General features: G+C 40.5%; 1 protein-coding gene across 1 annotated transcript in view; it reads right to left on the bottom strand.

Moving 5' to 3' along the window:
- Positions 1-5124: 5124 nt before the first annotated feature.
- The window catches only part of asah1b (N-acylsphingosine amidohydrolase (acid ceramidase) 1b), a 41597-nt gene continuing 23019 nt past the window's right edge, over positions 5125-23702 (bottom strand). The window contains exons 4-14 of the mRNA XM_063043028.1: positions 23589-23675; positions 23098-23176; positions 17100-17174; positions 15726-15771; positions 14289-14433; positions 12384-12438; positions 11485-11566; positions 11062-11193; positions 9408-9531; positions 9044-9100; positions 5125-5485 (exon numbers count right to left, since the gene is read on the bottom strand). Coding sequence (XP_062899098.1) covers positions 5396-5485; positions 9044-9100; positions 9408-9531; positions 11062-11193; positions 11485-11566; positions 12384-12438; positions 14289-14433; positions 15726-15771; positions 17100-17174; positions 23098-23176; positions 23589-23675 — 972 coding nt within the window. The 3' untranslated portion in view covers positions 5125-5395. The remainder of the gene's footprint in view (positions 5486-9043; positions 9101-9407; positions 9532-11061; positions 11194-11484; positions 11567-12383; positions 12439-14288; positions 14434-15725; positions 15772-17099; positions 17175-23097; positions 23177-23588; positions 23676-23702) is intronic.

Below are 23702 nucleotides of genomic sequence, written 5' to 3'. Positions count from 1 at the left end.
TCATGATCATCAGCCCCCGTAAGACCATTAGATAGCAGGGTGTTACTTGCTGCTGCATTTGAGTCATTCATGGCTTGTTTCGAACCTGCACCCTGTTCATCAGTTCTGGGCTCATTTGTAGCTTCACTTTTCACAGTAACCACAATAATGGCAAAGCTACTTCCTTTAGCTTAAGCATGAATTGTGATCCAGTTTTATTCACACCTTTGCTTACTGCTGACAATGTTCCATGGTATACTTCCCCAAACATTGGGTATGTAGCAATCTTTACTTCCCGTTTAATAAACTCAGCAATGTCAGTGAAAGAAACCTTATAGTTATGTCTTTCTTGCAGCTTACAGACTGCTGATGTCCATTTTTCCCAAAGTTTATCGAACTTACTTACAACAATCCCCATATTAGCAGGCATGTCCAACTCACACAAGTCCTGCATATCTTCCATGGCATTTCAACAACCTCTAAGAAAAAAGCTGTAATTTTGAAAAGCTTTCACACCTTCTGATTTGATATGCGGCCAAGAAAGACCCTTTTTGCCATGTGGGCCACAGCGGTTTTCTGTTCATAATCAAAGTGTTCCTGCAGTAAAGCTTGGGCCTGCAGATATCCTTGCTCCGAGCTGGCTCACTGGCAACTGTTGACAAGCTCTTTAGGGTAACCTCCAGTGAACTGTTTGAAAAAACAGAGACGGTCACCATAACCATTGGTCTCACTTTCAATGCTGTTCTTGAAGGTTCTCATAAGTGAATGATACTGCAATGTCTTGCCATCAAAGATCTGAATCTCTTTTTTTAGGCAGAGATGCAATGCATTGTTGTTGCGTCACTAATACTATTATTTCCTTTCGTGTCCTTATGGCCCCCAGTGCATCATTTATCCCTCTATCATCTGAAACATAAACGACTTCATACCGTAAATTAATGTCCTCAGAAGCACCTTGTGCTATTTGGTATGGCATAGATTCAGAGTGCCCTCTTGGTGTAGACTGAGTGTGAAAATCCTGAACTACCCCTTCTGGATCAAACGCGTGGTTCATAGGCATTTGAGGAACAAATGACACTAAGTATGTCAGACTTTCTCAAACTCTCACAAACTGTCCTGCTGGAGTATGTTTAGCACCCAGAGCACTTGAAGCTCTTAGCACTTGAATTCTGGCCATCTGGGATATAATTTCTGCCTGCAACATAAGCTGCTCCATATTTCTCCAAAGCTGTTCACCTGTTCTTCCAATGCGTATTTATCCCTCAATATTTGTTGTCTTGTGCATAACTCAGCTAAAGCTGCCTCTGTTCTAGTGTGTGTTGAGGAGGTTTCAGATGCACAGGATACCCTGCTAGCAATAGAACCTGCTGCATGCACTTTAGATGGACTGCCTTCAGCTTTGGACATAGTCACAGCATGTTCTGTGGCTTTATAAATATTTTCATTTTCTCCAGCAACCTCCCATTTTGTTTCAACCATTGTTCAGCTTCTGTTGTGACTGTATTAATAAGCATATCAGTGTTTACATAGTTTTAAGTTTGTTTATCTTGCTTGGAGATAGGCATTAAAAACAACAGCAAGTAATGTTGCTTAGCAATGTCTTCCTGAAGAATTTTTAAATCATCCACACGAGAAACATCTTGTTGCTTTTCTTGTCAAAAGCTTCTGATTAACAATATTAAATCTTTAATCTTCTTAACAATTTTATTGTGGACCTTTCAAATGTTGTCCATTCTAATCATCAAACCTTTCCCAGTAAGCTTAATTTCTGACTTAAGGTCACTGCTTCAGGCTGGACTCATGTTGTTTTCCAAGTTCACAAACCAGACAAAATAATGGCAATTCAATTCAGCGTTTGAACAGAACCAAGCATCAAATTCTCAGGCAAACACCACAATACAGCTTATGGTCCCCAACTGATAGGGAATGCTGACCATTCAAAACTGTGCTCCAAACCCAAACACACAATAAAAGATCATTACATGCCTCAAGCTGCTCCAGGCTCTGGTACTCGCAATTTTGCAGTCACATTGGAATGCTGATACTCATTTGGTATAACGACCAGAAACTTTTGTTGACAGAATGTAGTGGCCAATTCTAATCACACCAAATTGCCACTGCTGGCAACCCCCATGGATTTGTTATAATTGTTTGATGCACCCTCAGCTCCAATAATAATTGTTCCAAAGTCGAAGATATGTATTTGATCTTTTATTAGCAAACATATGATCTTGAAGTGATGAAACTTAAGCAAAATTAAGCATAATTAAGTGGTCAACAAAAGATATGACTTCCGTTGGCTCCCCACTGCCACAAACAAAGCATGAAGACGTAACTTATTCCCTTTGCTTTTAACATGCCCCATTCATGTGACCAACTACCATAATAAACACACAATGCTGATACATGGCTCCTACAATCCGGAATAGATTCAATGGGCTGAAAGACCCTCCCATCAGGAATCTACAATTCTTTGTCATTTTGAATTTCCATCTACCCTCTTAAGTTCTATATTGTTTTACAAAGCTAGACTTGCCCATTTATTTACAAGTTTGTGTTCCAGAACCAAATCAGATTTGAATCCAAAACACCTTCACTCAGTATACTCCTTATTCAAGTGAGCTGATGTTCACTGCTTTCTCTTGTGACTGGGATTGAAAGTCCAATTAATCTATAATATCTAGCTGGAAACTTAAAGCAAGGTACTAACTTAAATCACAAGTAAAACTGGCAGCACCAGTAATCTAGAGCTGTGGTTCCCAAACATTCTTGGGTTAATTCTTGGCTCCCAGACCACATCCCCACTGCTCCCCTATCCCTTTCTGGCCATCACATGAAAACTACAAAGAACTTTGATTTACGATGCACAGGGAAAGAAAACAAGAACTGCAAATTCAAAGTGTTGACATATAATTTCAAAAGTTATTCAGATCTATTTAAAGCAACAAATAGAATTATTAATTACTGTAAAGACTATCTTCATCCACAATTTTAGAATGTATATTAGCATTTCAACTTTTTTCACCTTTCAATGAGATGGATGGGTTTGGTGCAGTGATATCAGCTTCTCAACATCAGGCTGAATGTCACTCAGGAGTCTTAGATCTCCAGATTCAGTAATTTGCAGTCTGTTTCGTTGCTTTGAAAGAAATTGGGCAATTGCACTGGAACATTGCTCCACTTAATATGTTGGAAACGCAATAAAAGAAACATTTTGACCTTTTTCCACAGTGCAGGATAGTGTTTAAAGATTTCTTTCTGCAATCAAAAATCCTGACATAATTTTTTTGAACCTCAGCTTCAGCTCATTTTGTAGAAAGATCAGTTCTTCCTCCATGTTAAATCCTCAGTACAAATGTTCAGGAATGGATTTATTACCCACACCAGAATTTGGATTGAGAGACAATTCTGAAATCTCTCTGACTCTACACAGCTCACCCAGGTGGGCACAGTTTACCTGAAGTTCATCATCTGGTATTCTTTCTTTCTCTTCCAACTCAGAGAGGCTGGGGTATTGGAAAAGGTTCCAACTGCCTATGTTGCACTTAAATAGAGTTAACTTGGACAGAAATGTGAAGAGGACTGCTTTGACTTTGACAAGATTCACCTTATTTCCTTGCAATTGAAGAATTAATTAAACTTTGTGATTGACAAATAAGCAATGTCAAGCCTAATATTGAATTGATTACTGAATAAAACATTCACGTCTTCAAATAATTTACTTTCATGGTTTCAAAATGTGCATAGAAGTATTTCAGACAGTTTCCTTTTGAGAACCACCTGACCTGAATGCGTAACATACTCTCCATCATTCTCAGTAAAGACCTCTTGAAATAGCTGAGAATTGAGAACAGGACAATTTTATTTACTGCTGTGATAATAGTACTTAATGACCTCTGTAACTGAGCAGAGTTTTTCTTGCGATAAAATATTGTCTGTGCATTACACAGTGAAAAGTAAATGTTAGATACAGCTGTTTTGAAGAAAGTAATAACCCCAAAGTGGTATCCTGTCATTTGATGGTGCCTCATCTGTTGCACAAGCAAGAATGTTGGTGAGCAGAATGTCCTTTTCTTTGAAAAATTGTTCAAGAACCCAAAATATTGACTCCTCCTTTGTATCAGTTTTTAGTCCCATTGCAACTAACAACTGTTTAACCATGCTTTCATCTTTTATGAAGTGAACATGACCAAGCAGCAAAGATTTGTTACCTTGCAAAGCTTACTTATTGAACTGCATACTAATACTGTTATATTAAGTATGTTGCACAATGTGTCTTCTATATTCTCAGACATTTCAGACATTTTTGAATAGAGTTGCCGCTGAACAGAATCACTGTAATAATCTGGTCTGATGACCTATGCAAAACTGTACTTAGAATCTTCCTTACTGCTGATAGAATCAGTTCTTCATTTGTATGGGGCTTTTCAGATTTAGCATTGAGCAATGCAATGTTGTATGAGGCATACAAACCATCACTATCTTGTTGTGAAGTGCTGGCAAGCATGTTTTGAAGCATTTTACATTTCTGAAAGTTTTCATGAAAGCGACTGAAAAAGTTCTTGTTTGTTTTACTGGAATGTATTCTCTTCAAATGTTCAAGGATCCTTCAAATGTGGTCAAAACCATTCAAAAGAGCAGATTCTGAACTTTACCCCATTGATCGCCATACCGTAATTAACAGGGATTGTCTCACTGTGTGTTTAGAGTATGAGAATTGTACCAGCTCACACTGCACTACAGTAGTGAATGGCAACAATGCGCAGGCCAGGCCTGGAAATAACACAACTTCAGTCCAGATTTCTCATGATATGCCAAATGTAGAAGTGTCATACTGCTTTTCAACAACTATTACGTGCTTCGAGCAAATTCGAGGAGAACAGTGGGTCAGCAAGCGATGAGGTGATTACATGATCATTGTCATCAATTATGAGGCACTGAGGAAGATATTATTTTCTTAAATGAAGCCTGTAATCACTCAGCTGCCCCCCCCCCCATTAGAGAGCACTCCCCACCACCCCCTTTATCTTTATCCACCAGGGGATGATATCGCCTCCTTTGAGGACCACTGACCTAGAAGAACCATTAGAAAAGGAGTTACAGTAAATGTGAAGCCAGGTTTACTCAGTTTTAACAAAGATCTTTATTAAAACAGAAGCAAAAAAAGTGGTGATTTTACAGATAACCAAGTTTGTTACTTTACACAGAAGAATTAATAAGCCATTTTTCATGGCAAATTGACAACACAAAAATTCTCTATAACAAACTCTGAAGACAGACAAAGTTTTAGTCTAATTCATTAGCTTTGACTAAAAAAAAATTAACACCAAATTAAAACATCGTTGTCGCAGTTCAAATTTCCTGTAAACATTCAGGTACAGTAGTGAAATACTACTCTACAATCTTACGGAGTGTTCTACCAAGGCATACATGGGTCTGGACAGTTACGTTGATATGATTCAAATGTTCCTGCAGACACATCCATTAGAGTGGTGTATGTAGTCAACTGTGAAATACAAAAACATATATTACCTTTTGTGACTTCATAGGTGCATTTATAGAATTTGCACAAATAAATTTCAGAAGTAGGACTCAAAGCCAAGTTAACAATTCAAAGTTTCAAGTGAGAACATGTGGCATTCCACATTTAAGGAGAAATTCACTATCTCTTCCTCTACTCTTAATGCAGAGTTGTACCATTCAACTTCAAGTTTAATTGTCATTCAAGTATATATAAATACAGCCAAACAAAATACAGGGACCCACGTGCAAAACAGTGCCAACAGTCACACACAGCACAAGGCACATACGACACATACAAAATAGCACATCTACATGGCGTGTTGTTGCAGGAAAGCAGCATCCATCATCAGGGACCCCCACCACCCAGGTCATGCTCTCCTCTCGCTGCTGCCATCAGGAAGGTAGTACAGGGTCCTTAGGGCTCACACCACCAGGTTCAGGACCAGTTATTACCCCTCAACCATCGTGTTCTTGAACCTGAGGAGATGACTTCAGTTAACTTCACTTGCTCATCACTGAACTGTTCCCACAATCTATGGATTCACTTTCAAGGACTCTTCATCTCATTTTCTCAATATTTATTACTTTTTTTTTTTCTTTCTTTTTGTATTTGCAGTTTGTTGTTCTTTGCACACTGGTTATCTGCCCTGTTAGTGCAGTATTTCATTGATTCTAATATGGTTATTGGACTTATTGAATATGCCCACAAGAAAATGAATATCAGAAAGATACAGAGACAGAAAAAAAATTATATAGGCCAAGTCCCTGAGTGAAAACTAATGGTGCATGGGTGTTACTGGCAAGAACAACCAGTTCTCAGCAGTCTGTAGGCGAACATATGCACACGATCTAGCTTGTTATTCCACCAACTAAACACCGAACTGCAGTAGTGACATAAGGGGACCAGCCCCTAACCCAGCATGGATGCTGTGCTGCACCTCCTCTGGTGACTCCTTTCCTGGATTGCTGCAACAGGCAACACCATGGCTTGAGGGCTAGACCTCACTACAACTGAAGCCACAAGGCCCCTCCCGTTGTCGTATCTCGCCAATGAACAAGGAAACTGCATTAACAGTATTTTACATTATCAATGTCCAACAGGGTCTTGAGATCACAAGAGAACCATCCAAGACAATCACTGGCAGTGAGACTGCACACTCCGATGCCTTCCTATAGCAAGCAGTTACACGGTCCGTACCAAGTAGATGAGGGAATTAAAAGTAACATTAGCAAATTTGCCGATGACACAAAGCTGGGTGGCAGCGTGAAATGTGAGGAGGATGTTATGAGAATGCAGGGTGACTTGGACAGGCTGGGTGAGTGGGCAGATGCAGTTTAATGTGGATAAATGTGAGGTTATCCACTTTGGTGGTAAGAACAGGAAGGCAGATTATTATCTAAATGGAGTCAAGTTAGGAAAAGGAGAAGCACAACGAGATCTAGGTGTTCTTGTACATCAGTCACTGAAAGCAAGCATGCAAGTACAGCAGGCAGTGAAGAAAGCTAATGGCATGCTGGCCTTCATAACAAGGGGAATTGAGTATAAGAGCAAAGAGGTCCTTCTGCAGCTGTACAGGACCCTGGTGAGACCACACCTGGAGTATTGTGTGCAGTTTTGGTTTCCAAATTTGAGGAAGGACATTCTTCCTATTGAGGGAGTGCAGCGTAGATTCACAAGGTTAATTCCCGGGATGGCGGGACTGTCATATGTCAAAAGATTGGAGTGACTGGGCTTATATACATTGGAATTTAGAAGGCTGAGAGGGGATCTTATTGAAACATGTAAGATTATTAAGGGATTGGACACGCTGGAGGCAGGAAGCATGTTCCTGCTGATGGGTGAGTCCAGAACCAGAGGCCAAAGTTTAAGAATTAGGGGTAGGTCATTTAGAACGGAGTTGAGGAAAAACTTTTTCACCCAGAGAGTGGTGGATATATGGAATGCTTTGCCCCAGAAGGCTGTGGAGGCCAAGTCTCTGGATGCTTTCAAGAAAGAGATGGATAGAACTCTTAAAGACAGCGGAATCAAAGGTTATGGGGATAAGGCAGGAACTGGATACTGATTGTGGATTATCAGCCATGATCACAGTCAATGGCGGTGCTGGCTCGAAGGGCCGAATGGCCTACTCCTGCACCTATTGTCTATTATCTAAGCCCAGCTCCTTCACCAATGGGCAGCTCACTGATAGGGTAGACTTGCAGTACCAGAAGTTCTTAATGTCCAGCATTGTCTTGTGATTCTTCCACAAGCAGCTATTAAAACCCTTTATGAAAACATTCCTCAGTCCTCAATCCTGTGGCTTAGTCCTTCTATGAGCAATTGATTGTGTGTTTTCTCTTCTTCACTATTCAGTTCTTTCACACCGATTTGAGGAATGATATTTCGGTGATCAGTACTGTATAAGGTGTGGGCTGACACCCATTTCTCCCACCTTCCCTTTTAGTGTCTCAGTTATCGAATTACATGTGGTCTTATAAGATTAAAATTCTCCCAGGTCAAATGTAGGATTGTGTATTGTGGCTAGGTATTTCTGGCTGGCAGAATGGAATTAAAAGTATTCTTGATATGTACACACCTTAGTAACCCGGATTGAGAAATGTAGAAAAGAACTCGCAACAGGAATCAAGCTGAGAACAAATGCTTGAACATTGCTGGATAGTAACAGGATATAGAATAGTATAGTAAAAGTACAGGCCCTACAGCCGGTGATGCTGTGCCGACCTTTTAACATCCTCCAAGATCAGCCTAACCCCTTCCTCTGACATAGTCCTCCATTTCTCTTTCATCCATGTACCTATCAAAGAGTCTTTTAAATATGCCTCATGTATATACCTCCACCACCACCCCGGTAGTGTGTTCCACAAAGAATTCAATCAGGCTCCTGAAGCATGACCTCCTCTTCACCAAGCCGATGATTAACAAAGTAACTGGAGACAAAAAAAAAACCAGAAAATGCTGGAAACACAGAACCTTCTGGTGAGGGACTTCAACCAGAAACAGTAACTTTTTCTCCTTCCACAGATCTTGTCTGAGCTGCGGTATGTTTGCAGCTGTTCTTACTCCAGGTTAATAGTAAAGGCAGTTTCCCCCCCATTTTCATGGCTGGTGATGGATCAGTTTTGGCACTACAGATTTTCAAATGGCTGGGCTCCCTGGACCTCAAAAAGAAATGGTGTTGGGGTGACACACGGCTATGACATGAGCACATTTTTTATATATAAGCCAATTCAATGTTGGTTTTGAACTCAGCATTTTCATTCAACACAAATGTTATACATTACATTGGTTCAAAAATACCAAAAACTTCCAGAAGGTCTTTTATCTTCAAGAAGGCCAGTAGTCATTGTCAAACCTTTGATGCTTGTGAGAGCTGCTTTCTTGAAGCAGAGTTTGATGAAGGGAAACTGTATTTGAACTGAAACAGTGGACAAACAAAGCCTATGGCAGAAAATAATTGTACTATTTAACCTTGGTGTATGAGGTGTGCGAGTTGTTGAGAAAGGAAGGAAGAAGATGGGACTAGTTTCATATTAGACTCACCTTGTTGAGAACTGGTTTGGTTGACAATACATTGTAAATAGTTTCTAAAGAGATTTTCTGAAACATATAGAATAAAATAAGAAATACATCCGCCAATAACCAAAGATCTTCATCAAAATTACTTTCTAATCAGAAGTCCAAGAAACTCTAAAGTCACAAGAAAACTATAGTCAACAACTGTAAATACAAGTACTTATTCCTTTTAAAAAAAACTTAGAATCAACTCTTCCCCGCCCACGATTCATTCAGTGACTTACAGTCCTTGAGTGGCTTTCATGTGCAAAAAATACTTATTTCCAAACAGGATTACATCCACATTACAATACACTGCTAATAAAAATGTCCGGGCAGAAAAAGGACCTACTGCCTGAGTTGTTTGGTTCATGCATTTTATTGCAGGAGTTCTGCGATCATCCAGGAACAATGGCTCCTTCCAGTGGTCATAATTTGTCTCCAGCACGTACCATCTGCCACCTTTAAGGTCAAGTCTAGTTTATACAAGAAACAAGTTAAACACTAAAAATCTCATTTTAAATCAATTATTTGCTCCTTTCGGAAGACCAGCAGACAACATTAACTTCACGTCCACTGTGATTTTAGGTAGTGAATTTGTTATTTTTTTCCCATACATTTCCCTTTGAATTATTATCAAGCATCCCATTGAACTATATAGAACATTATAGCACATTACAGGCCCTTCAGCCCATGATATTGTTCTGACCTTTTAACCTACTCTACGGTCAATCTAACCCTTCCTCCTACAGAGCCCTCCAATTTTCTATCATCCATGTGCCATTCAATATCATTGAATTTTTCTCTGGTATTCTAGGCCTAGCACCACTGCTTTGGATTGTGTATTATTGACTGGAGATGGGTCAAAATTTCCAAATTTACAGATGACACTAACCTTAGGGGTGCAGTGAACTGTAAAGAGAGGAGTAACGTTCTTCAAGGTGACACAGAGCTGAGCAGATAAGTGACAGCTGAAGTGTAATCCTGAGAAACATGAAATGCTATCCATTGATAACAGAAAGGATGATTTAAACAGAGGGCACAATTCAAAAAGGGTACAAGAGCTGTGAGATATGTGTGCCAGTCCAGGTGCATAGTCTGTTGAAAGTGGCCAGATAGGTTGGAAAAAGTTTCCATCATACTGAGCTTGATAAACAGAGACATATTTATGAGTACCCCCAGGGTATCATCGCTAATCATCAGAATCAGGTTTAGTATCACCTTCAGCAGTACAATTCAATACATGATAAATATAGAAAATTAAATAAATTACTGTGTGTATATATATACACAATGTATACACAGACATTACAGATAAATTAAGAATATTAGAGCAAAAATAGAAAAAAATAAAAAAGTGAGCTAGTGTTCACAGGTTTAAGGTCCATTTAGAAATCGATGACAGAGGGGAAGAAGCTGGTCCTGAATCGCAAGTACGTGATTTCAGGCTTCGGTACCTCCTTTCTGATGGTAACAAATAAAAGAGGGCATGTCCTGGGTGATGGGGAAGATGTGAAGGCTTTAGGGTTGCTGAAGATATTTACTGAAATTCTCAGGAGGAGAGAGTTTGCTTATATTGAAAGATAAGAAAAGCTGGGATGTTCTCTCTGGAAAAGAGGCAGTTGTGCAAGGACCTGAGAGAAGGATATAAAATCATGATCAGATTGCATTTAAAGGGGAAATGTGATGAAAGGGTCAAGAACAACTGCATCTAGAAGGAAGGGGACTGGCAAAGCATTGACATGCTAAGAATTTTTTCTTCTCTGTGCGGCAAATAGTTAAGGTCTGGATTGTAATGCAAGGCAAAGCTTACCGGAACAAGATTCAACCGTAGTGTTCAAAAGAGGTGGATAATTGTCTAAAAAGACTTTTGAGGGTGAGGAGAGGGTGAGGGAGTGGGAGTGGAACTCACAGGAATGCTCTTAAGTAGAGTGCCATACAGACTGAAAGGAACAAATACCCTCCTTGCATGTTGTAACTTCTCTGTGATTGTGTAATATACTTACTCCCAGATATCGAGACTAGCTGTCCTTGAGCGTGTGATTACACAACCTTCACCCGACTGGTTGCCACCAAGAATGAAATATGCGGGAGCTAACATTTCCGTATTAGCTAACTGGTCCTTGGCTTGTGTGTAACTGCAAGATAAAGGCTGTTATTTTTGGTGATTTAACTTAATTCAAATGGGCTGCTTTAAGACAGTTTACAGATTTTGGTATTAAAATAAAGACGATTTAATGTGGAAAACAAAACTTCACACAACTAATACATATCACTCTTCCAATGCCTACAATGCACTTGAATGGATTATTTGAAAGTTTAAAAGCAAAATGATTTAGAAGTTATAGTTTACAAAGTTAATAAATAGCTAAATCTGGAAGGAGAAATTGCTACTTCTAAACATTATACAATTTCACCCAGCACTATACCTGGTGGCATTCTCCAACACTGATCGGGTGAGGAAACTCATCCACATACCACTCCTCTTTCCCAGGATCCATTCAATGATGCCTGTCAGAGAAGTCAGGGAAGACTGAAACTGCTGTAATTTTAGTGTGTATACAATCAATCCTTTAGATTTTCCCACTTACACTTCTTGTAAAATATGATACAGTTCCTTACTGACTACAACGGATGGCATACTTAGACCACTTAAAATGATGATGCTCATTAGTCTATTAATGTTTCTGAGAAGACCAACGTTTGAAATTGGTGAGTAGTTATCCTGAACCATGGAATCTTCTGAAGGTATCCTAAAGAGCTAAGAGGACTTTTGAGAATTTTGTCTTGGCCTTACTAAAGTAGCAATATTATATTCCCAATTAGAACGATGCATAGATCTATACTTGGTGGGTCATGGCACCTCCAGATCACTGCCACCCAAGTTCTACTATGAGACAGTATACTGAGAGAGGGACTGCCAAAGAAACCTTAGCAACAGGACTGCATCTTGTAAATAGTAAGCATTATGCAAACCCTGACTGAGTGTGGAAATAGCCAGTGGAGTTTCCCACAGTTCTCATTTATGTCTTGTAAATTCTCTTGTTTGTCTCTCTCTCTCTCTCTGTCTGTCTCCCCCCGTGTGTCTGTGTCTCCCTAACTGTGCCTTTGCACCTGTCTGTGTGTATGCATCTGGCTAGTTAAGCTTCTACTCAAATGACAGCACAATTTGAGATTTAAACATCACATGTTGTAGGTTTCTACAAACAATTCATTCAATGGTATTAGTTTGTGTTTAATGTTAACCAGCTTTGGTGCAATAAAGAAAAAAGCAAATAAATATAAAGTTAAATTCAACAGTTTGATTTTTACAGAGGATGTAAATTACCAATATATCCCCCATCGACGCTAAAACGTTCATTCATTGTAAGTGTAAACGTTCCCTGTGAAGATAGAGAGCTGGGTTAGCTGCTACATAGGTACTTAAATTCCATAGTACATTGCTAAAATGTTTAACATTTTATTATGGCTCTCAACAAGGGGCTGGGACATTCAAGAGAAACAGCCCAATAACCATTAGCAGTAGGGAGGGAATGTGACAACTCCTGGTGCAGACAGATGGTTGTGGCAAATTACCAAAGAGGAGAAAGCCATCCGACTAACAAAAAGAAATCCCCTGACTGATCCCTCCTTTCGCTTCCAGGTCCGTAGTTCCGTGAGTCTCAGCTTTCCAAGGACACATCCAAGTACTTAATAAATACAATTGTAGTTTCTTCCCTGGACATCGAGCTCCAGATTAGTAAAGAGTCCTCCAACTGAAAAAATTCTCATCTTCCATCTCATCTTCCTATGATTTCAATTAAATCTATGCCCCTCGGCACAGAGTACTCGAGGAAGATACCACTTGGTTTTGACCAAAAGGTAACTGTTTCTGCCTATTTATTGTACACACCTCAGTTAATTCTCCCCTCAGCCTTCGTTCTGCCACAGAAAAATATCTTGGCTTATCCGATCTTTACTCATTGCTACAATTTTCTAGTCCTGGCCTAAAGAGCGACCTCCTTCACCACGGCGGGAGGCCAGGTTTGTGCAGTGCAAGGAACATACCAACATCCCAAATAACTCAAACAACTAAGCTGTCAAGCTCCACACTTCCCCAGCCTAGGCTGAGTCTCTGCAGTATCCACAGGGAGAGGTGACAGCAATGGTGCTTAGTCCCAGTGCGACCAGACAAAATCCAGGAAAAGACATCTGTAATCGGGCTGTAATGTTGATGGCCAAGGGCAAGGTTTGTAAAAAGTACAAACATAAAGACCAGCTAGGTAGGCTAGGCTTTTGGTCGGTATCAAGGTATTTTAGTTAAATATGGTTGTAACATTTACACCACCTCACCTCACTGTATGGGGTGAGCACTACAAAGTGCTCATTCCAAAACAGATGACATGCGGCTGAAGAAATGAACATCAGTTATCTTGGACATCACTATCATGGACCTAGAGCAACACTGCTCCATACCACTGGGGGAAAGCAACGTGATCAGTCATTGTGCTCCACACCAGCTGATCGCCTGCAGTGAACAGGTTACATTTGGGGCCATTCAACTATTACTCCAGGCTGGGAGAAGAGGAATACATCTGCTCACTATATTGAAAGCTTGTTGGAGATTTATATTTCTAGATCAGCTTCTTCTGAGAGTATTTTTCTTTGATCATTTTTCCTGTAGTGTTTAGCCATGATAGAGACCGCAAAATGATGGGTAGTGTTACACCATGAAGAGGAATAGTGACTGCACCAGCCACCAGCAGGTAGTCCCTTCATTTGCTAATCAATAGTTCTTTTCCGAGTGTCAGTCGTGGGGCAGAGACAAGGGCTAGAGAAAAGACTCCAATCATCGCAGTGCATTGCCAAAGGAAATAGGATACCAGAGTCAACTTCTGACGAAAAAAAAAGTTCTCCTTCAGAACTGCAATGGATTATTGGTTTGATACATTTATATTGATTGGTGTTGGGATTTGAAGTCATAACTTCCTAATTCAGCTGCATGAATATTTCCGACTGAATCACAGATTTACACTCAAGACTAAGGTCACGTGCCCTCTTAACCTCACTGCCCCCACCCAGAATGTGATTTTCTGAGACTCACTCACTGAAATAGAATGCTTTACCCTTGGATGATATAGAACACTATTGAGAAATAAAGCATTACATTGTAATTCCACAAAATATTCTGTAGGTGGTGCTGTATCAATACAGCTGAGAACATATTGAGAGCTTCAGTTCAGCAAGAGCTTACCGGTTTCATGCCAGTCAACATTCCTACGTATCCAGCAAAATTAGTAGACTTAAAAACCGTTCTATTGTTCCTCTGGAAATCTAGATTAACCGTTAGGGGTTTAAGATATTCTGGAATCACCCAGCTATTGTTTTTTATATCCCAGCTGCAAGAGAAAGAGAATGCACAATCAATACTTAGAATTATTTAATTTCCTTCCCTCCCCACTAACCCCAAGATACAATACGACTATGAAAGACTGCTTGTGTAAACGATGGTGAAGATGATGTTTGAGCAGAAAGGCCTGTATGATTATTTTATTTTATCGAGATACAGAGCAGAGTAGACCCTTTGAGCCACACCGTAGAGCAACACCTGACTTAACCCTAGCATAATCACAGGACAATTTACAATGACTAATTAACTTATCAATCAGTACGTCTTTGGACTGTGGGAGGAAACTGAAGCACCCGGAGGAAACCCACGCGATCATGGGGAGAACGTACAAACTCCTTACAAACAGCGGCAGGAACTAGCAAAACATTGCCTACAATCAAAGAACATTCTCCCACCATACTTTTATATCAATAAGGTGCTCAATCATAAATAGCTGTACAATATTAAAAAAAAATTGGCGTGACATTCCACAAGATACAAGCAATTTAGCCAATTAAGATTCTGAATGTGGTAAGATCAAGCAAAACACAACGCATTTGTTCAAGAATAGTATTTAGGATGATAATTGGAGGACTAGGTTAAAAAGCCTCAAGGTGTTGGAAGACTGTTCACCTTGACTGCAGATGGGTACACCAATGGCTGCTCAACAGATCTATCGAGGAAATTATTAAATTAAGCAACTGATTATTTTCTCATCTCTTCTAACTGAAGACGTTTCTTCTGGGATGCAACCCCAAGTAGTCACTTCCACACATGCACTTCCAGGTTTATGTAAGACCAATGAAGCATAGTGATGAGGAACAAGGAAATTCATTGATATTTACTGGCACTCTTGATCAGGAACCTGTGATCAATTTCATACTCCATCTTCCATTATAGCCAAGAGCTGGTAGCTTGAAACAGGTTCAAGTTGAACCAATAATCATTTAGGTTAAATTGTTAGCAAGTTCAGCATAAAACAATTATATTCTTATTTGCTCCAAAAATATTAAAATAAGCCAAAACTATGATCATCTAAAGGAGAAGCCATCACCAAAGTGATTACTGTGGTAAGAGTATACACATTCAATCGAAGGTCACCATTTCACCACAGAACCTCCTTTCCTTGTGTTGCTTCAGAAAACCATTTCTGGTATCAAGTTTCTCCTTCGAATTTCAAATACAATTTGAAACAGCCATCAAATCTAGCTATTTGAAACAAACCTTCAAATAAGTTGATTAGTTCCAAAACCAAAATCATTAACAACATCTGAAAAAAAAAAATCAAAATCAAACTCTTACCCAAGAAATAATCCAAAATCCAGATTTCTAGCATGATACAATTTCCCTGAAAGGAAGGATAAAACTTGTTCAGCTTTTCTTTTATATTGATCTCACCAACGTCAATGCCATTCAGTCCACTTTCTCATGCTTTCAAATTTGCTTCCCACAGGAAAAGGAAACAAAATACACAATGTAGAAAAATGTTAATTTGAAATAAAAACACAAATCTCTGCTCTCTGCTGAACATAGACAGCTCCTCTTGGTGTTCACCTGGCGGAGAATCTCACCTGGTCCCTCAACACCAGCTTCATAGCCAAGAAAGCCCAGCAGCATCTCTACTTTCTGCGAAAGCTGAGAAAAGTCCATCTTTCACCCCGCCCCCCCCCCCCATCCTCACCACATTTTATAGAGGATGTATCGAGAGTATCCTGAGCAGCTGCATTACTGCCTGGTTCAGAAATTGTACCATCTCGGATCGCAAGACCCTGCAGTGGATAGTGAGGTCAGCTGAAGGGATCATTGGGGTCTCTCTTCCCGCCATCACAGACATTTACACCATACGCTGCATCTGCAAAGCTAACAGCATTGTGAAGGACCCCACGTACCCCTCATACAAATTCTTCTCCTTCCTGCCATCTGGCAAAAGGTACCAAAGCATTCAGGGTCTCACAACCAGACTGTGCAACAGTTTCTTCCCCCAAACCATTAAACTCAATTCCCAGAGTCTAGTCTGATACTAACCTACAGACAGACAGACACACACACACACACACACACACGAACATCACTCAACTGAACACAACTCCACTCCCTTTGCAATTTTTGCTCATTTCTTTCTCAATTCCTGCTAAAACATGTTGTTTACATTTACATCATTATTATGTTGTAATTTGTCCTTTACTGTGCCTATTGTCTTGTTTATTAATTATTGTACTGTCTTGCACTGTTTTGTGCACTTTATGTAGTCCTGTGTAGGTCTGAAGTCTAATAAAGTTTTGTATTGTTTCACGTAGTCTAGTGTAGTTTTGTATTGTTTCACATAGTCTAGTGTAGTTTTGTGTTGTTTCAGGTAGCACCATGGTCCAGAAGGATCATTGTTTCGTTTTTACTGTGTACTGTACCAGCAGTTATGGTTGAAATGACAATAAAAGCGACTTGACTTGAAATCAAAGATTTTGTCATTTGAGGTTCTGCACATGCTCTGACAAAGGCGAGTAAGATTCTCTTAAGAAAAAGCAGTTCAAGCAGTTGATACATATCTAGTTCTAAAGACATTCAGGAATACTTTTTAATCCAAGAATTGTTGATTTCTTCAGTTTACTCTTTTTACCAACACCAATAAAACAGACCAACAGAACTGTGGTTGAGAAGTCATTCCTATTGTTGACATACCTGCTTTGTCTTCAGCTACAAGTGACGTGCACACCGTAAACACTTCATAGAAGATATTAAAGAGCATAATTTCTCCTGATAATGGAAGAAAAATGTGGTTTAAAGGTGATCGGTTTTACATCTCTTCCCAAATTGAAAACATCACATCTGCACATTTTCCAATTTGAAACTATACTTAAATTTTTGCTTAGTTTTCTGGAGACTTGTATATTCACAAGACAGGGTGATCCTGCCTGGGAAAGAGCAGCTTTCCACTTTGGGAATGCCGTAATAGCACCACACTCCCACATCATGGGCGGAAATTATGCAGAACTCCACTTATTGTACCCCAAAATTAAAATACTCCCGACCTCTACAGCTTCTTCAAGAGGTAGTCTGAATGAGGTGATAAAAGTAGGTAAGTACCATATATAAACTAGATGGAGACTGCCCCAGTTTAATGTGCTCACAAATTAAACTTCAATGAAGTTAAGATAGATTCAAAGCCACCAGATTAAAGTTTAATTTGTAGTAGTAATTCACCATATTCCAAACTAAACTATTCAGTAAGTCTGTAGAATTATGATCACTCTTCTTTGACCTTAAGCACTAAACACAGACACTATTCGGAGAAATCTCATTGTAAGTGAAATACAAATCTTTGCTCCTACATGTGATTTCTTGGTATTAGCTAAATGTTAATCATGTCTGTGACTGTAGCTGGGCTGAAACATGATGGAAGTCTGCAAAGATATCTTTGGTCATATCATAAAAGCAAACATTAACTTCAGAAAACTGGTTAACAAATTTAGAACATTCTTGACTGAAATTAGCGCAGTACAAGAACAGGTACCTTGGCCAACATGCCTGTGTTGACTATGATGGCAATCTCATAAACTTACCTGCCTGCATTTAGTTTGTATTCCTCAGTTCTAGGTCTACAAAACTTAACAGTACATAATTTCTCCAACACTAGATGTGATAAGGTACAATTTAAAAGGGGAGACAAAACAAGGCTTCCAGTACATCTGGTATTATAGTTAACCGCAAGGATTTTTACCCCTGAAGAACCTAACTGTGGAATATGCAGAATGAAACAAACAAATGCTTAAAAAAACTGGAGTGAAATTTAATCTCAGATATTAACCACTCAGAATTAGTCAATGGCGGGGGGGGGGGCGGGGGGGGAATGGTTGAGAATGATCCCTGTAAATCCATTAAAGTCACAGTAAGCTGACCGAGGAATCAAAATGAAGGGGCTGGTACACAGAGATATGGGGTTTGAAGGGGGATATATGATGTGGAAAAATCTGGGATAAAAGATGAGGAATCCATTTTACTTAAGGAAGAACAAGGATTACAATGCACCATCTGCAAAATAGCTTTGGAGCTGAACATTATTTTATGGTGAGATAGTCATAGTCATAGTCACAGTCATGCTTTATTGATCCCGGGGGAAATTGGTTTTCGTTACAGTTGCACCATAAATAATTAAATAGTAATAAAACCATAAATAATTAAAAAGTAATATGTAAATTATGCCAAGAAATGTCCAGGACCAGCCTACATTATGTAGTGGATGGGAGACATTGTCCAAGATGGCATGCAACTTAGACAGCATCCTCTTTTCAGACACCACCGTGAGAGAGTCCAGTTCCATCCCCACAACATCACTAGACTTACGAATAAGTTTGTTGATTCTGTTGGTGTCTGCTACCCTCAGCCTGCTGCCCCAGCACACAACAGCAAACATGATAGCACTGGCCACCACAGACTCGTAGAACATCCTCAGCATCGTCTGGCAGATGTTAAAGGACCTCAGTCTCCTCAGGAAATAGGGACGGCTCTGACCCTTCTTGCAGACAACCTCAGTGTTCTTTGACCAGTCCAGTTTATTGTCAATTCGTATCCCCAGGTATTTGTAATCCTCCACCATGTCCACACTGACCCCCTGGATGGAAACAGGGGTCACCGGTACCTTAGCTCTCCACAGGTCCACCACCAGCTCCTTAGTCTTTTTCACATTAAGCTGCAGATAATTCTGTTCACACCATGTGACAAAGTTTCCTACCATAGCCCTGTACTCAGCCTCATCTCCCCTGCTGATGCATCCAACTATTGCAGAGTCAATCAGAAAACTTCTGAAGATGACAAGACTCTGTGCAGTAGTTGAAGTCCAAGGTGTAAATGGTGAAGAGAAAGGGAGACAAGACAGTCCCTTGTGGAGCCCCAGTGCTGCTGATCACTCTGTCGGACACACAGTGTTGTGAGCACACGTACTGTGGTCTGCCAGTCAGGTAATCAAGAATCCATGACACCAGGAAAGCATCCACCTGCATCGCTGTCAGCTTCTTCCCCAGCGGACCAGGGCGGATGGTGTTGAACGCACTGGAGAAGTCAAAAAACATGACCCTCACAGTGCTCACTGGCTTGTCCAGGTGAGCATAGACACGGTTCAGCAGGTAGACGATGGCATCCTCAACTCCTAGTCGGGGCTGGTAGGCGAACTGGAGGGGATCTAAGTGTGGCCTGACCATAGGCCAGAGCAGCTCCAGAACAAGTCTCTCCAGGGTCTTCATGATGTGGGAGGTCAATGCCACCGGTCTGTAGTCATTGAGGCCGCTGGGGCGTGGTGTCTTCGGCACAGGGACGAGGCAGGATGTCTTCCACAGCACAGGAACCCTCTGGAGCCTCAGGCTCAGGTTGAAGACATGGCGAAGTACTCCACATAGCTGAGGGGCACAGGCTTTGAGCACCCTGGTACTGACACCATCCAGTCCTGCAGCCTTGCTTGGGTTGAGACGTTTCAGCTGTCTTCTCACCTGTTCAGCTGTGAAGCCCACCATGGTGGTTTTGTGTGGGGAAGGGGTATAGTCACGAGAGCAGGGTGGGGGACTGTGAGGAGGGGTAGGAGGGGAGAGTGGAATATGTGTTGGTTGGGGGCCGACAACAGATGACTCATGTGGGGATGGGCAGGGGCCACAATGTCAAATCTGTTAAAGAACAGGTTAAGTTCATTGGCCCTGTCCACACTGCCTTCAGCTCCTCTGTTGCTAGTTTGCCGGAACCCAGTGATGGTCCTCATCCCACTCCAGACCTCTCTCAAGTTGTTCCTCCTGTACCGGTCTTTAGCCTCCCTGATCCAGGATTTCAGGTCCCTCTGTATTGCCCTCAGCTCCTCCCTATTTCCATCTCTAAACGCCCTCTTTTTACTGTTCAGGATGTCCTTAATGTCCTTTGTTACCCATGGATTTTTATTTGAATAAAAAAGGACAGTTCTTGTCAGAACACTGCAGTCCACACAGAAGTTGATGTAATCAGTGATGCACTCTGTGAGCCCATCAATATCCTCTCCATGTGGCTCACAGAGTGCCTGCCAGTCTGTCACCTCAAAACCACCCTGGAGTGCCTCATAAGCCTCCTCCGACCATTTCCTCACTGTCCTCGAGGTTGTAGGTTTACTCTTCACCAGAGGCACGTAGCAGGGTTTTAGATGCACCAGGTTGTGATCTGACCTTCCCAGTGGGGGGAGGGGAGAGGAGCTGTACGCATCCTTAACGTTAGCATACATCAAATCCAGAGTCCTCTCCCCTCTGGTTGTACAGCTCACATACAGCGTGAAGTTGGGCAGTGTTCTAGCCATGGTAACATGGTTGAAGTCACCCGAGATAGTAATGAGGGCACTCGGGTGCTGGGTTTGTAATCTGGCTATGACAGTGTAAATGATGTTACACGCCGATGTCGGGTTGGCAGAGGGAGGGATGTACACAACAACCACAATTGCATGCGAGATTTCCCTTGGCAAATAATATGGCTGGAGTTCAACAGCAAAAAGTTCAATATCCGGGCTACAAACACGTTCCTTGATCGTAATATGCCCAGGATTGCACCATCTGTTATTTACCAGAACCGCAAGCCCCCGCCTCCTTTACGCTTACCGCTCTCAGTGCAATTCCAGTCAGCCCGAACGGTCTGGAAGCCCTCTATGGAAACGTTTTGATCGGGTATGTCCTCGTGCAGCCACGTTTCAGTAAAACACATGACACTGCTCTCCCGAAATGTTCTCTGACTCCTGACAAGCGCCGTCAATTCATCCATTTTATTCCCCAGCATCTCACATTTCCCATGATGAGAGGGGAGACACGGCTTATAACTTCTGTTCTCCATAAGCCTCTGTTATCTTGACCTGGTCCTCTTCCCTCGCCTTTCTGATCCCCCTCTGCATCCTCTGTGTGTTTTCCTCTACTTACATGGCAATTAAGGAGGACATTGATAACAATACACCAACAAATCATTGTAGTTAGCTTTGAAAAATGTATATTACCTAAAAAATGTCTATACCCTTAGAGAAAATTATTGCCCATTATGCCACTGGCATTTAGGGCAGTGATGAAGGTCCTCCATCTCTGTCACACGCAGCTAAGGAAGGATTCTTCTTTGCTCTTTCCGTAACAACCTTTTTTTGACCAGTCAGGGTTGTTAGTTCTGAGCTGAATCCCTGAACCTGGAGGACTGGTGGGACACTCTTAGTCTGGCCTCTACCCTTTAACCTGTTTGGCATAGGCGACCCTACCAAGAGACCTGACTCCAGCCAACATAGCTCTCTGGATCATTGAGGGATGAAAACCTCCAAACCCTACCACAAGGTTGTGATCCTCTTGGAGAATAGAGAAGATTTATCAGATTGGTTCCTGGAATAAGAGATTTGCCATTTGAGGAAACACTGATTGAACTGTCCTGTATTCTATGGACTTTAAGCGAATGAGATAAGATTTCTATAAACCTTAAAAATTTTTACTGGGATTGACAGGATGTTTCCCTCGGTTGAAGAATTGAGAATCAACAGTCAGAATCTCAGAACAAGGAGAAAGATTTTTAGGGCTAAGTTGGGGAGAATATTTTTCACTCAGAGAGCGGTGTATCTTTGTAGCTCTCTACTCTGAAGGCCTGTGGAGACTCAGTCATTTTGTTCATTCATATCACAGCTTAATAGATTTCTGGCTATTTAAGAGATGTGGGCTTGGGGCAGGTAGAGAATACTGAGATAGAAGGTCAGTCACAATATTGATGAATGGCAGATTAAGTGCAAAATCAGTGCAGGCAGCTTGAGTAGATAATGGACTGCCTTCATACAATGCTTTAATGATTGCATCTTCCAATTCTTCATTTTCATTGTAACATTCAAGATAGCTTCAAATTCTTTGAGGTTCCTAACTTGTTGCAAGTAATGAAGTAGTAGCATTTCATTTTCACCCCTGGCTATTTCTGGAATCTCCACCCCTGAATGCTTGAAAACAGTTCTGAATTGTCTTACTGCTTATTTTTCATCAACTATCAGTGACAAAAATTGCTGATCTTTGAACATAAATATGCAAATGATGCAATTTAAAAATTGTTCTCTGTAAGCACAGTGTAGTGTCTCATGATCACACAAGTGCACGTATCTGACACAATTTAGAAACTGTTTGGTAGCAGTCTCCTGTACCAATTAAACAACATAGCATTCCAAATAAACAAGGGGAGTCCTGGCTACTTCCTCCATTAGTTCTTATTCTTGTGTTGCCCTAAAATAAGCAGCTGCCCTGATTAACCGATGGACCGATTAACCGATGGACCAATTAACCAAAATCCATTGTATCTTAAATCAGGTAAACATTAAAGGGAATGGATTACATAAGCAATAAACTTCCGTTCCCACTAACATACTGTGTAATGAAGGCAGTAGGTTTGTTCAATCTGCTTCAGCAATGAAATAGGTCAGGTAAGGACTGAACATTATGAATAATAATTTTTAAAAACCAAAGTGTACATCAAAAATAGTTCTAAAACTGGAAGATCAAATCACATCAGAAGTGAACTTTGTTCAGTAAACCTGAAAATTCTTTGGGAAGAGTGTCATAGATGTAATATACTTTAGTCAACATTTGTGAGCAACAGTATCCATAATTATAATACATCTAACAGAATTAAAAGATAATTTCTATGACAGGTGACATTTATTATAAAATATGTATCATACCCAAAGGCACACCAGATACATCTGCAATTCCCTTTAGTTCTTCATCAAATGGAGAAGGAAGCGTATCTACAAGAGGAGCCTGAAAGTAAAGATATATTTATGATATTAAGATGATACTGAAATCCGAAAAAAATTCCAAACTGCCAGCTTATTCTGTGCACTTAACTCCTAAACTGGACAGCTAGGGATTAGTTAACTGGCACTCATGCAGCTTAAAATTCATTAACTTGATGAGAGAGGATTTACAATATTGGGATTCACATGAGATTCCAAGCTGAGCACCAGTTTTGCAAAGGTTGTTGGCAGCTTTAATGCAGGTGTAATGTAATGTTATTCCATAGACTTCCTTGTTTCTAACTAACAAAATCTAACAAGGAATAAAGTATCTGGATCTCAGAATCACAATGATTTTACAGACAGGATAATCAGGTGGATTGATAGAAATCCCAATCATTTTGAAACATTGAATCAAAATCTAAAAATATCCTTACCAAACCTTTATCCACGAGCTCAATTAATTTTCCACTGGGAAAGAAATCAATTGCCAACTCCTTGATCACCTGGATTAAATTAGTCAGCTGAAATGAATAAGACAACATGTTTAT

The sequence above is a fragment of the Mobula hypostoma genome, chromosome 3, assembly GCF_963921235.1.
Source record: "Mobula hypostoma chromosome 3, sMobHyp1.1, whole genome shotgun sequence".
Taxonomy (NCBI): domain Eukaryota; kingdom Metazoa; phylum Chordata; class Chondrichthyes; order Myliobatiformes; family Myliobatidae; genus Mobula; species Mobula hypostoma.
Note: the sequence above shows the minus strand (reverse complement) of the source record. Positions and strands in the feature narration are given on the sequence as shown.